Genomic DNA, 13767 nt, shown 5'->3' with positions numbered 1-13767 from the left:
ATCTTTCTTGAGGATTTTCTTGATCCCAGCTACTTGCACTTTTCCCTAATATCAACTTGAATTTACTTTGTATCTATGATTAGTATCTAACTATATTGAATACATGTTGTTTACCTCAGCAGAAGGCAAGGCTTTCATTTTTGTCTGTTTCCCTGTTATATGGGGCCTATACCACATAGTAGATATTTAGTAAATGTTTATTGATTAATTGATTGCTTTTGTCTCCTCTACTACCTCATCAAAAAATATATAGTGGTTTTTGTTGATAGAGAAATATAGTGCTACTTTTAGTTGTCTTGTACTAGCAGAAAATTATTTAATCCTGAAAATAGCTTGGAAAATCTACTTTTCTAAAAGCATTTCTTCTATTGAATAGGAATGAATTCACATACGAGTAGACAAATTCAGTTTGAAGATAGCATTTTCACATAATTTTAAAATTCTGTTTTGAAGTATGGAAAGCTAGTTTAGCTTTGAGGCTCCTACTTTGCTTTGACTTGCCAAAGCTATAATCAATACATGGCACCAAAAAGCAAAATCTGAAAGCCTTTTTCTGAAGCAGGTTCAGATTATTGAGCAAAAACTTGGAATTTCTCAGAATTTCTGGTTATACTTTAACTAATTGCTGTTTTTTCAATGTTTCACTATCACTATGCTGTCAAGTATTCCAAATTTACATTACTTTTCTCAGGACTCATATACCTATTCTCCCACTTGACACACCATATCTCCCTCCTTAGTGCATTTTCACTGGCTGTCCCCCATGCTTGGAATTATTTCTCTGTTCATGTCTTACTCCTGGCTTCCTTCAAGTTTCAACTAAAATCCCACCTTCTGCAAGAAACCTTTTTAAGTCTCCTTTAAAGATTTTAAATACTTCTCTCTGTGATTATCTTCAATTTATCCTGTACATATCTAATTTCATATTGTCTCTCTCACTATATTGTGAGCTTCTGGAGAGCAGAAAATGCATTGTTTGCCTTTCTTTGTAAGCCAGCACTTTACTACATTGCCTAACACATAGTAAGCACTTCATAAATGCTTGCTGACTTCACACACACACACACACACACAAACACACACACACACAAAGTGGTCCTGAACAAACTGAAGTAGTAATGAAGCACCATCCTGACTCTAATCCTTTTCAAATATCTATTTTGTTAGAATCAGATACTGTTTATAGGCTGAAGATGTCATTTAATAAAATACAGCACTCACTATGCACCAGGCACTGTATTAAGTACTTCACAGATATTATCTAATTTGATCCTCACAACAACCCTAGGATGTAGGTACAATCATTAACTTCATTTTGTGGTTGAGGAAACTGAAGCAGACAAAGGTTAACTGATTGGCTCTGGGTCACATAGCTAGTTTCTGAGGTAAGACTTGAACTCAGGTCTTCCTGATTCCATTTTGCTACCTAGCTGCCATTCCCATGCCATTACCAAGCAATGTAACTTATTTTTGTAGCAGGGATGTACTTACTTGTCTTTCAAATGCTTATTACATGTACTAAGTCAGTTTTGAAAGCTGTACAATGACTGACTGCTTTTATATTCATACAAAGCAGCTGAGGTTTTTGAGGTGGTCAAGGCTATTTGCAGCTTTGTAAGGAGGATAACCAATGTGCCTGTCTTATAGGTTAGTGTGAGGCTGCAATTAAATAGCAGACATAGGAGCATTTTGAAAAGTACAAAGTTCTATATAAATCTAAGATTACAAATACTCATGTTATTATTATGGGAGGATGTCGGCTGTGAAATAAGCAGTTTAAGAGAACATGCTGTTATCAGAAGTGCTTTTTTTTACAACTGAAAAGAGGAAGCCACAGTATTTAAGAACCCTGATGAAAAAGGACTCCCTAGGAACAACAGCAGAGTCTGATTCCCCACCTTTCCTCCATTGACAAAAAAAGAAAACATTTTCTAACAAAACATATCATTAGAAGGCAAACTCTGCTTAGATTCAAGAGCCAAGATTATAATCAAACCTTTTGGTTGCATAAAGAATTCTAAAGTCTCCATTGTCATACTCTGAATAGCAAAGTCCTTGCTATATAATCATATTCCCTTTCAAAACAACCTGTACTAACAGAAGATGACTAATTTGTATCTACCTTCAATCATATGCCACAAAAATGAATTCATTAGTCAAAAACACTCTAAACTATGGTCAACCTAAAATAGTAGTCAAAAGTTATGTAAACTATCCTAGCAACCTTAGAATTTTAAAAGTTCCCTTATGGGAAATATGTGTAAGAATACATGTGATCTAGGAAAGCAAAAAGTAAAGAAAACATAATTAGTGTTGGTTCTAGTGTATATGAAGGGAGGAGGCAGAGAAATGGCATCTTTTTCAGGTTAATATGCTATTTCTCTTTGTAGTATGCTTTAAGCAATGCTACAAGGCAGAGGAGAAGACTGACTAATCAAATGAGCATCAAACATGTTGCAGTTGAATGGACCAAGTGAATGCTGAGCACAAATAATGGCCCCATAAAAGAGCTGAGCTGTGACAATCCAACAGAAACATTCCTGGATAATAACAGACTGTAAGGCAGTGGAAAGCTTTGTTCTTTGGATTTCAGGCAAATTCAAAATTAAGCAGCTCCCAGTTTTCTCCCTTCTCATTCTCAGAACACTTTGTTATCTCCTTTCCCTGGGTTGTCAATCCAGGCTTATCAGAGAAGTGTCATTGTGTGTGGGCAGAGATTTTGCCAAAGGCAGGCCTTTTGTGTACTCACAAACTTTGTACCTCTGCATGAGGATGAAGAAAGCCGGAAGCTCGGAGAAAAGCAAGATGGGTAAACCTTGACAATCTTAAAAAGTGATAATAAAATAAAAACCCCAGAATTAAAGTGAAAGCTTCAAATTGGGGCAGAGACTTCCTATCAATAAATTCTAATTCAAAAGAAGGACATTAGAGTTTCACAGGCTTTATTTTCATTGGATATAAAAATCATTCTTAGAGATAATTTTAAAAATCTGTTAAATTCACATTGAAGGCTATAAGGAAATCTACTACAACTCAGAAATTCTACCTTATCCTTAATATAAGACCTTTTTTTTTGGGGGGGGGTAATGTGCAAAGAACAGCTAAAAAATTAAAATTTAGAATTTCAGCCTTAATTGGGAGTTAATTGACCGGTGCATTTTACTTAAAATCTGAGAGTTATTTAAATAGAAATTTTTTAAATGCCTTGAATACTGAGAATGGAAATGCCCATGTGCAGTAACTTTGAAAATACTACAGTGCCATTGGTCAAGAACATCTTCCCTTGGGGAATACAATTTATTAAAAATTAGTGGGGGAGTTATGCACATAAGCAACTGACCCCTGCTGTCACTTTCTTTAAAACCTAACCTGACACAGAAGATTTTATACTTACTTTTGACTTGTAAGTCAAAATTATACCCAGAAAAAAATATATTCATTAACATGGGCTCCTCAGTTTTTCTAAGATTCTAAATTAGAAAAAAAGACCTTTGGAAACATCACTTGTTCTCTCTCAAGGATGCAAGCAATTAATTAAGCACTAATTAAGTGAAGAAATTAATTATCTGTTAAGTTTATAAAAACCATGTAAGAAAATTCAGATGTGTGTCTCCAAAACTCCCTGGAGGGCCTAGTGGTCAAAAAAGGGAAGTCCACTAACTTTATATTTTCTACTTTCTCACCTCTATATCATGACACCTATTTTCTGGCCTTTTTTTCCATGCCCTCCCCTGCCCCCCCAGCATGCACCTCTCATTTTCTCAACTATCAATTAATTCCATGGGGAGTCATTTTCTTATATAAGTTTAAATAATTCTTTTTCTTTTGGATATATGAATTTTAGTAAGGTACTACTGAAGACGCAACTAACTTTAGAAGTAAATGGTCTGAGGAAAAGATGGGAGAGAAGAGACTTTCCTGACACTCCTTAGTTGCACTACAGATAAGCACAGGATAGGCAAAGAGTAGTATTTTTCACTTAGAAACCTATTTAGAAATCCCATCTATATGTGATAACTACCTACCAGCCACAAAAACCACATCTACATGAAACATGAAGGTTTCCCCCTCAATGAGGCTTCTGCTTTCCTTTAAAAACATTTTGGCTATCTTTACTTGTGTTACACATAACACCCAGATGAGTTTAACTCTTCTGTGAAAGCCACTTACTTTAGGAACAAACAGAGTGCTAATAGTTGCTAACCAAAACCACAGAGAGAAGGGAGTATTCACATATTGCTAATGACTTTGAGATAAAGAATGTATGACTAAATTCAAAAGATGACCTGTAGTCAGCATTTGCTGTTTGCAATATACCATCACCATGGTTTAAGTTATTGCATGATAAATAGATCATGGAGAGCACAGCAGAAATGCAAAACTGATTTGGTTTTCCCACTAAAGTTTTGCTTATACCTTTAAATAGACACATTTTAGACAGCTCTTTTTAAAAAGAAATGCAACTTTTGTACACATCTGAGTATAGACATATTGATTTGCACACCAAACTATCCACCAGTCTGATGGAGGCTTACAGGAAGGTTCTTGAATTGCAGCTATCTTTGGTATTAAACACTGAGAGTCCAAAAAAGATTCAAATTCATGCTATACAACAACTTAGGAAAGGAGAAAAATAACATCTTAGAAGCAATGACCAGGGTTCTGAAATTACTCAGAATTTAATGATCTGAGCTTGAATTTACTTTGGCAAAATCACAACCAGATCTTTAACCACATTTCCCCCAAAGACAACACCCAATACATTGCATCCCCATGTTCTTCACCATGTTAACTAAGGAAGTGTTTCATCACTGACTCAGAGTTAAGGACATGACTTGTACTGAATCACCAAGACTGCTTCCTGCAGCATTAAAACTTTCCTTTTGGATCTGCTAAGCAATTGGCAACCAGTCCTGACCCTCCCTTATCTAACTTAAGTCAGAAATATGCTTGACCATTGCCCCTAAATGCAAATGACGTTTGAAGGTTCCACTGTGGGTAAAACCAACATGAGTGATGGGAACAAGTGAGAAATCTGGCCAATGTTGTTTTAGATTAAAAGCTCTTAAAGGGAACATAGCTTTTCTGTTTTGATTGAAAAACGATATTTATAGGAACTCACAGGAAAAGGAAAATAAGGTACCCTAGTCAACAACACTTGGTACCTCTTCTTCCTCTCTTATTAGCTTCTTAAATCTTTGCAATATAATTTCTTATTTCATCAGTTAACTGAAACTGCTCTATTCAAAGTCTCTAATGATCTTTTAATTGCCAGATCTATTGGCCTTTTCTCAATCCTTATCTTTCTTTACTTTGACACTGTGGATAATCAGTGGACTCCATCAGCTCCTGAATATTTATTCCTTTCTAGATTTTAGTGACATGTTTTCATTCTGCTTCTTCTACAATCTGTCTGATCACTTCTTCCCAGTATTCTTTTATTGGATCTTCATTCAGGTCCTGCTCCAGGACACACCAGGAGTGTGTGTCTCTCCAAGACTCTACTCTGGATTTTTTATTTCCCCTCTATAATCACACTCAGACATCTCAACTCTCAGGGAGTTCCACTTTCCTCTCTATGCAGATGATTCTTTCTCCTGGGCTGCTGACCACATTCTCAGCTGTCTTTGGATATCTCAAATTGGATCTTAAAGATTGGATATCTCGAACTTTTATGCCTCAAATACAACTCAATATCATTTCCCCAAAACTTCCTCTCTTTCCAATTTTTCCTATCACTGTTAAAGGCACCAGTATTCTCCCAGTCCAACAAGGCATCCAATTTTGGTGTCATAATCTTCTCATTTATACTTACCCCATAAAGCCAATCTCTTGTCAAATGTTTCCATTCTACCATTATAAACTCTTTCATACACATCCTCTTCTTTCCCTTCACATAGCCACTATTTTGGATAGGCCCTCAAAATCTCTTATTTGCATTATTGCATATTGACTCTTAATTGGCTCCCTACCTCAAATCTTTTCCCACTCCAAATTTTTTTCCTCCACTTATTTTTCCAAAATGATTTTTCCTAAAGCAATAGGTCTGAACATATCATCTTCTTATTCAGTACTCCAATATGTCAGACTACTTCTGTTATATATGATAATTACTATTACTAAATCATTAACACAAAGCTCAAACTTTCCATTATCAACTTTTGGCCTAAATTTGTTTTGATTTTCTTCTAATTCATCATAACACTGTATTTATAGCACTTCAAGTTGGAGGGATGAGGAACTCATGTTCACTGACTGAGGGGCTCAATAATGTATTTTTCATTTTAAGCAAGGTGAAAAAAACTAAAAGAGTTCAAATTGGATTTATATATTTTAAAGTTTGCATGATGAAATTGTAATCTCTTCCTTTTTTCCATCATTCTACTATATTCATTCATTCCTCAAATTCACTAGTATTATTCTCTGTGGGCACAGAAGGTAGAACTGAAAGAGATAGAAATTAAAGAAAGATGTATTTCTGCTCAAGTTTAAGGGAGAACATCCCAAAAGTTACTATTTGAAAATGGAATGAACTTCCTTGAAGGGAGTAAGTTCATTATCACTGGAAATATTAAGCAGAGCCTATCATGAATAGTAGTCAGAAAATCCAGAATTTTTCTTTCATGTAATGGTTGGCCCAGAGTCTCTCTAGCCTCTCATGGCCCTTAAGTTCTATGCTTTTCTATAAAAGATACAAAGAAAGAGATTCAACTTAATGCACTAGTAGCCTTTCTTTGAATCTTTTAATATTTCATAAAGACAAGAGACTTCAATGGGCTATCTAAGTGGATGCCATATTACAAACAATATTCATTTTTTTCCCAGTCACTTGGTTTTATTTGTTTAGATTGCTAAACCACTCTATTTTGAGGCACTACAGATCTCACAGAAGAGGCCTTTTAGTGTTTTAAGGTTCTGTGGCAATACCACAACACCATCACAAACAGGAGCATATGGAGAAACTCTTCATTTACGGTGAATTACTCTCTTATAATGGATTCTGTACATTATACCCCATGAAAATGGAAAACTCCTTTGGTGGTAATTTTTCTCTGTTTTATGCCTCATTTGATGCTGACATTCAAATAACAGTATCTGTTTCCTAAAATATCCTAATATATATATATATATATATATATATATATATATATATATATATATATATATATATATATATATATATATATATATATATGTATATATATATATATATATATATATATACACATTTCCTAAAACATATTCTAATATCTAAATTGAGTTATTTCCTCTACAACATGTTACTTTCCTTCTTTTCTTCTCCAGTAAAAAGAGAGAGAGAGAGAGAGAGAGAGAGAGAGAGAGAGAGAGAGAGGAGAGAGAGAGAGAGAGAATAATGATTTATCTCTTTCTGCATCAAGAATTCTTACCTTGGTGGCTATAAACTTGGTTTTTAAAAATATTTTGATAACTATCTTTTATAAGTAGTTTTCTTTATTAAGGAAATATATAAAGAAGTTTCCTTTATAATTCTATGGCTTCTATTTTGTGCATAAAAATCTGTTATCCTGAAAAGGGATTGAAAGACTTCACCAGGCTGCAAAAGGGATCCATTACACGCAAAAAAATTTAGAAGATATATAGTTTGAAGATTCTAATTATTTCAGTTTTACCTTCTCTTCTCTAGGATAATCATCCTCAACATTTAGAATTTCTTCAATGAGTTTCCTAATCCTTAAATTATTTTCCATTTCCTTTGGACCTTATTAAATTTCTCCACATCTTACTTCAATTGCAGGGCCCCAAACTGGATACATCACTCTAATAAAGGCTTCTTTGCATGTGGAAAAAGTTGTAAAGTGAGTTTATAAACTAAATACAAAGAATTCACAAGGAAAGCAGAGCACTAGCTAGATGCATAAATGCCATTAAAATATAATTCAATGGCATAAAACTTAAACCATCATTCGCTGTAAATATTTCTTACTTTCCTAAAAGAAAATGTCAATACCCTGTAGTGCTTGCCTTCAACATACCCATAATACCAAATAGAAAAGCATTTTTCATGTAAAACCTGACTGTCATGAGAAAGCATTTGAATATGTCCTAAATCATACATGACATGATTTCATAATACCTATCAACTGGAAAAATGGTTAGTACACTTAAGTTCATTCATCTTTCATTATTTTTTTCACGATTTGTTCTTTTCCTATTTGCCGATGACCAGCCAAAGATTTAGTTGTATTTAATTAAGGTTGTAACTGAGATTACCAGCAGTTAATTTTGTCCAATCATACACAAGGCTGAACCTGTATCAGCACAATCATTTTTCATGGCCCAGACTCTCTTTCTAATAACACGAGAGGAGGACATCTTTGGGGTCTCGGTAGGAATGAAATTAATGAGAAAAAAAAGTCCATATGAATAATATATCTACAGGACAAGGAAGAGGAAATAAACATCAGAAGAATTAGTGGAGTTTCTTTTTTGTCCCTTAGCTTTTCCCAGTACTAAGTTATTCCTAGTCAAAATTTGGCCATTTCTCAAATTTGGTAAAGTATGGTGAGGTGCTCTATAAGGTTGAAGACTAGGGTTGAGGAGTATTTTTAAGTCCCTCATTCCCTTGTCTGCTGGATTCAAGGGGTTTGGTGGAGGCGATGCATTTAGTTTCCAGAGAGAAGAAAGATGCTGTTCACACAGCTCTTCTACTCACCAGTCCATGCAGCAGCAATGGTGTTGGCTTTGAAGGAAGCCAACTGTCCTGCTCTCCCAGCCAGAGGTAAAGAATTGCATTGGTGGCCACTAGAGGGAGGAGGATTAGGAATATAGTAAATTGTTGGGAAAAGGCACCCATGAAAAATGCACATGGGACAACCAACACATCACCAACCACCACCTAGCAGCTATCTTTCTGAGTGACTTCTATGGGGTTGGTATATACCATTAACCCAGAGACCCAGTCACCAGTTATTGCTGAATGTTTCCCAATCTGTCCCTTTAATCTTTGGGGGCTGGGGGGAAAGAGGGCCTAAATCAGATCATGAGAAGCACACATACATACACACACCCATACACACACCCATATACTATCACTGCCCATTCCCTTTACTGCCATTTCAGGAAGTCTCAACTATGATTTAGGATTCTTGCTTATTTCCTTACTTAAACCTTCTGATGTCCTTTATCAAGAAAGCTCTCGTGAAAAGCAAACAGCCCAACTTCAAGATAGTCTTGGGAGAAGCATCAGCAGAGAGAGACACTCACTGTGCCAAGATGTATTTTTAACCAACAAATCTGTACAAATTACATGAAGTTGAAAACAAACGAAATATAATATAAGGAAAGCAAATTTTCTTTTGCTCAAGGATAACTTGAAGCAGACCTGCAAGAGATGTTTTAATTAGCTCCTTCCACAAACACAAAGCACAACACAGAGTGGGTTGGGTCATCCATCCTGCCCTTCTACTGGGCTGTCTAGTGGGGATCTTACCTCCAGCACAAGTAGCTGAGCATTCTGACCAAGGCTGATGATTCCATGCAAAACCAACTTCATTGTCTCCACTGCCGGAGCGAGTGATAGGAACGTTGAACTTATATCTAATTCCCAAATTCTGTTCTTGAAGTAGAATCTGACATTGAAAAAATTGATTAAGGGAGGGACACTTTAAACAGTAAATACAGTACAACTAACAATAACATTTCAACTGGATCGCTCATGTTTTGAGGATGGGGATGAGAGGGAAATCATAAAAATAGAACTGAATAGCTTTTTCAAATATATCCAAAATAAATTTGGGATAACTAAGATATAGATATATCTTGATTTTTTTTTACTCCCATTAATGAAGGTAACCTGAATCTGATCAGTTCTATTAGCTTTCCTACTTACACAGAAAGATATTAATTACATAACCACTAAAAATAAAAGATTTGCATGACATTATACTCTCATGGAAAACTAGACTTGATATACAGGAGACCTTGTCACAGCCATAAAATTTATGCCCTTCAACAAGTCACCAAACTTTTATATAACTTAAATTTCTCCACTTGTAAGATGAGAATGATAATACCTGTCCCTTTCCCACTTTAGAGAAGAATAAATTAGAATAGTTACCATGATAATGAGATTTTCTGAGGTGGGACCCAGAGCTTCCAGTGACTCTGGTTCATCAGTTGGCCTCTTGTAATGGAAAGCTGTTCCAGCAACATCAAACTTTCTTGGCCAGTCAATAGTCCAGGCACCATTAATATAGTAGTCATCTCCTTCAGATTTTAAAGCTTAAAAAGAACAAAGTAACAAATTTGATGTACCATTTAATCCAGTAGCCCTGCTATGAGACTATCATAATTATTAGTTCAGGCAATAGCATAACCAACCAAGAACACAATTTTCCTTCAGAATTGGGGCTTTGCAGTATCTGCATTCACAATTTAAAAAAATAAAAACTTCTCCCTCTCTTGAAGAATATGTCCCAAGAAAATATTCTTTTACAATTAAGGAGTTTCACTAGTTTGTCACACAAGTTTTAAATATTCTACCCATGTTTTCAGCTAACCAGAAAAAATGGAAAGATAGCTAGATGATTCTGGGACATTCTATTTCCCAAAACTCTACTCTTGTTACTTGTTACAAAATATTCTCACCTGCCTCAAAAACTTGATTAGATAGGAATAGTAAAGATTGGGAAGAGAAACTTCCAGGTATACATGATAGCTGGCTTCAAATATTCAGAATTTTTATGGATAGGAGACAGAAGGCCTGGACATAGAGGAAAGTTACATGGACCCGGATGTTGGCTTGATCTACAGAAAAATATCCTAATAATTAGAGATGTAGAAAAATGGAAGAGGTTGTTTCAAGAGGAATTAAGTTTCCCATTATTTGTCACCTATGAATCAAGGAGGCCAAGGATGCTACAGATATTTTAGAAGGAATCCAAGTTTCTAATGTGGTTGGATAACTCATGAAGTTTCTTCTAATGTTATCCATTTTCTTCTTTCTGCCACTTTCCATCTTTCTTCTCATATACTGTGAAAATTAGTTAATTTTAAAAAATGGACTTTTTGCATATGACCTTATCAAGGTTTACTTAGAGATAATTTTTGCTATTTCAGATTTGTTTTTATTTTGTTTATTCATAAATTGTTTGCTTATTCATAAGTTCAAAAGATAGTATTCTCCATGTTCTTCAAATTTTCTTGTAATATCTCTTTTTATATATAATATATGTATCCATTTTGACCTTATTTGATAAATGGTGTAAGATATTGATCTATGTTCGATTTCTGTCAGACTGTCTTCCAACTTCCCCAACAATTTTTTTAACCAAATGATGAATTCTTACCCCCAAATTTAAGTCTTTATACTTGTCAAACACAAGTTTACTTTAGTCATTTGTTGTTCTATACCATGTCTTTTCAGTTTCACTGATCTACCTTTCTATTTCTTAGCCAGTATCAGATCATTTTAATAATTACTACCTCAGAATATAGTTTAAGATCTGTGCAAAGTATTCTTGCTAAGGTCTTGCAGTCTTTCTCAAAATCATATGTGATCTTTCTTTTAAAAATCAATTTAAAATGAATGAGGACAGCTACTATTTCCATTCAGATGATAGAATGACATGTATCATCCAAATACCACAAGAGCTCACTTGCCTTAATTATCTGAAGGATTGCCAACTGAAAAAGGTTTTAGATTTATTATACTTGGCCCCAAAAGGTAAAACAAGAAATCAATGGATGCTTCAGAGAAGCAGATTTTGGCCCCTCGGTGGAAGATATTCCTTAACCATTAGAACTGATCAGAACTAACTGTATTGTGAAATAGCAGTCTTTCAGTATTGAAGATCTTTGACTAGAGACTACATGAGCACTGATTAGGGGTGGTACAGAGACCATTTCTCCTCAGGTATTAGCCTAAATGACCAATGAGATACTTTTCAACTCTGAGTTTCTGTGATTTAGTCATGCCTCAGTTTCCTTAATTACTAGGCATATGGAACACCTAAATATTGCCAAAAAGCATTTCATAAACACAGTAAGTGTTTAATAAATACTTAATAATAACAGATATTTCCCAGAACTGAGAAACTACTAACTTGAATTGTATTTCTGTGTTGGTGTTAGATGGCATGGGAATTGACTCAGAGATGTGGAAAAAGCAAAGGGGAGAGGGTATTAGAAATTACATTTCTTTTCAGAGTACTGCTAGTATAGGAGGCAATCCTATATTCTTAGGTAAAAGTGAACGAATCTGCTGAGCTAATAAAAGGAAGAAAGGACCTGACAACATAGAAGAGCTGCAGGGGGAGGGAGGGTGGGGGTGAGGGGGTGGGAAAGAGTACCATTCTGAAAGTACCTTTATAATACAGGTTTCACAGGAGACAGTGGTTGGGCTTGTAAAAGGAGAGCGAACTTTCCACCCAGCTTTCTCCAATAGTCTCTACTGCATCACTTGAGTGGACAAAAAAGCCAAACCACCAGGCAACAGGGGCTTAAGATGCTAACTTTTCATCCTTTAAACAGTTTACTTGTGACTGTGTAAAGTAAGTGACTTTGTGACCCAAAGCAGAAAGCATCCTCTTTCATGACGCCATGTTGTTTTCTCCCATCGCTTTAGTTCTTGAAAACTTCTTACCAATGTAGTTTTTTGACATGGCCACCTCTCTGACTTCAATATGGACAGAACCTCTTGGAATATGTACAACTTCCATGTAACCTGAAACATAAAAGCAGACTTACAGCAATCTGTCTATATGTGGAGATTTATACATCTTTACTAATGACTCATGAGAATTTGTACATTTTTAAAGTAAACACACCTAGACTGTAATTCCTCTCACCCAAAATTGTTTTTATCAATCAGCTTTAAATTAAAGTCAGGTTCTTGGGTCTGTATCACAAGGAAATCAGAAAGGAGAGAAAAGGATCTACATGTTTGTAGCGGCTCTTCTTGTGGAAACAAAGAATTAGAAAATTAATAAATGCTTATTAATTGGAGAATGGCTGAACAAGTTATGGTATGATAACGGTATGGAATGTTGATAATGGAATAAAAATTATATAAAAAATGATGAACAAGCTGATTTTAGAAAAGCCTGAAAAGATTTACACAAACTGATGCTCAATGAAACTAGCAAAACCAGGAATACATTGTATACAATATGGGCCCTTAACCTTTTAGTTATGCTGATGTAGCACAATAACAGCAAGAATGTGTGATGATCAACTATGAAAGACTTGGTTCTTCTCACTAGTTCAGTGATCCAAAGCAATCTCATTAGACTTTGGACAGAAAATGACATCTGCATCCCAAAAAAGAACTAAGGATACTGAATGTAAATCAACACATAATATCTTCACTTCTTTTTTCTACTTTTTTATTTCTCCCATGGTTTTTCCCCTTTTGTTCTGATTTTTCTCTCCAGAAATGGCTCTTAAAGCAATGTGTTGAAAATAAATAAATTTACAAAAATTAAAATAAAAAAGATTTAATTAAAGGCAGAAAGTTTATTCTATTGATATCTTATTTCTCCCTCGACCCCGCATATCCCACTCTATTAATTTGTCAGCCTTAAAGGAATTTTGTAAGACCTGGACACCAACCTTCCTTATAAGGCAAGATGCTTGTTTTAAAATACAGCTATTTGATGCCTAGATATCTGTCTTTCTCAGAATTCTAATATGCTGAAGCCTCCTATCAGATATAATTAGATAGTAAAGTGGATAGAGCACTGGAGTGCTCTGAAGTCTGGAAAACTTGAGTTCAAATCAGGCCTT

The 13767-nt window shown here is 35.0% G+C and overlaps 1 protein-coding gene across 6 annotated transcripts in view; it reads right to left on the bottom strand.

Annotated features, from left to right (window-relative positions):
- ADAMTS6 (ADAM metallopeptidase with thrombospondin type 1 motif 6) overlaps window positions 1–13767 on the bottom strand; it is a 335951-nt gene that overhangs the window by 54647 nt on the left and 267537 nt on the right. For 5 of the 6 annotated variants that reach the window (XM_074282407.1, XM_074282408.1, XM_074282406.1 and 2 more), the window contains 3 exons: window positions 12626–12706; window positions 10100–10263; window positions 9473–9611 (listed from right to left, as the gene is read on the bottom strand). In XM_074282407.1, the coding sequence (XP_074138508.1) occupies window positions 9473–9611; window positions 10100–10263; window positions 12626–12706 (384 nt within the window). Of the gene's footprint in view, window positions 1–8695; window positions 8785–9472; window positions 9612–10099; window positions 10264–12625; window positions 12707–13767 lie in introns of all 6 variants that reach the window. The other variant, XR_012484781.1, reaches the window with a different exon arrangement.

This window comes from Sminthopsis crassicaudata, chromosome 1, assembly GCF_048593235.1.
Source record: "Sminthopsis crassicaudata isolate SCR6 chromosome 1, ASM4859323v1, whole genome shotgun sequence".
Lineage (NCBI taxonomy): Eukaryota > Metazoa > Chordata > Mammalia > Dasyuromorphia > Dasyuridae > Sminthopsis > Sminthopsis crassicaudata.
Note: the sequence above shows the minus strand (reverse complement) of the source record. Positions and strands in the feature narration are given on the sequence as shown.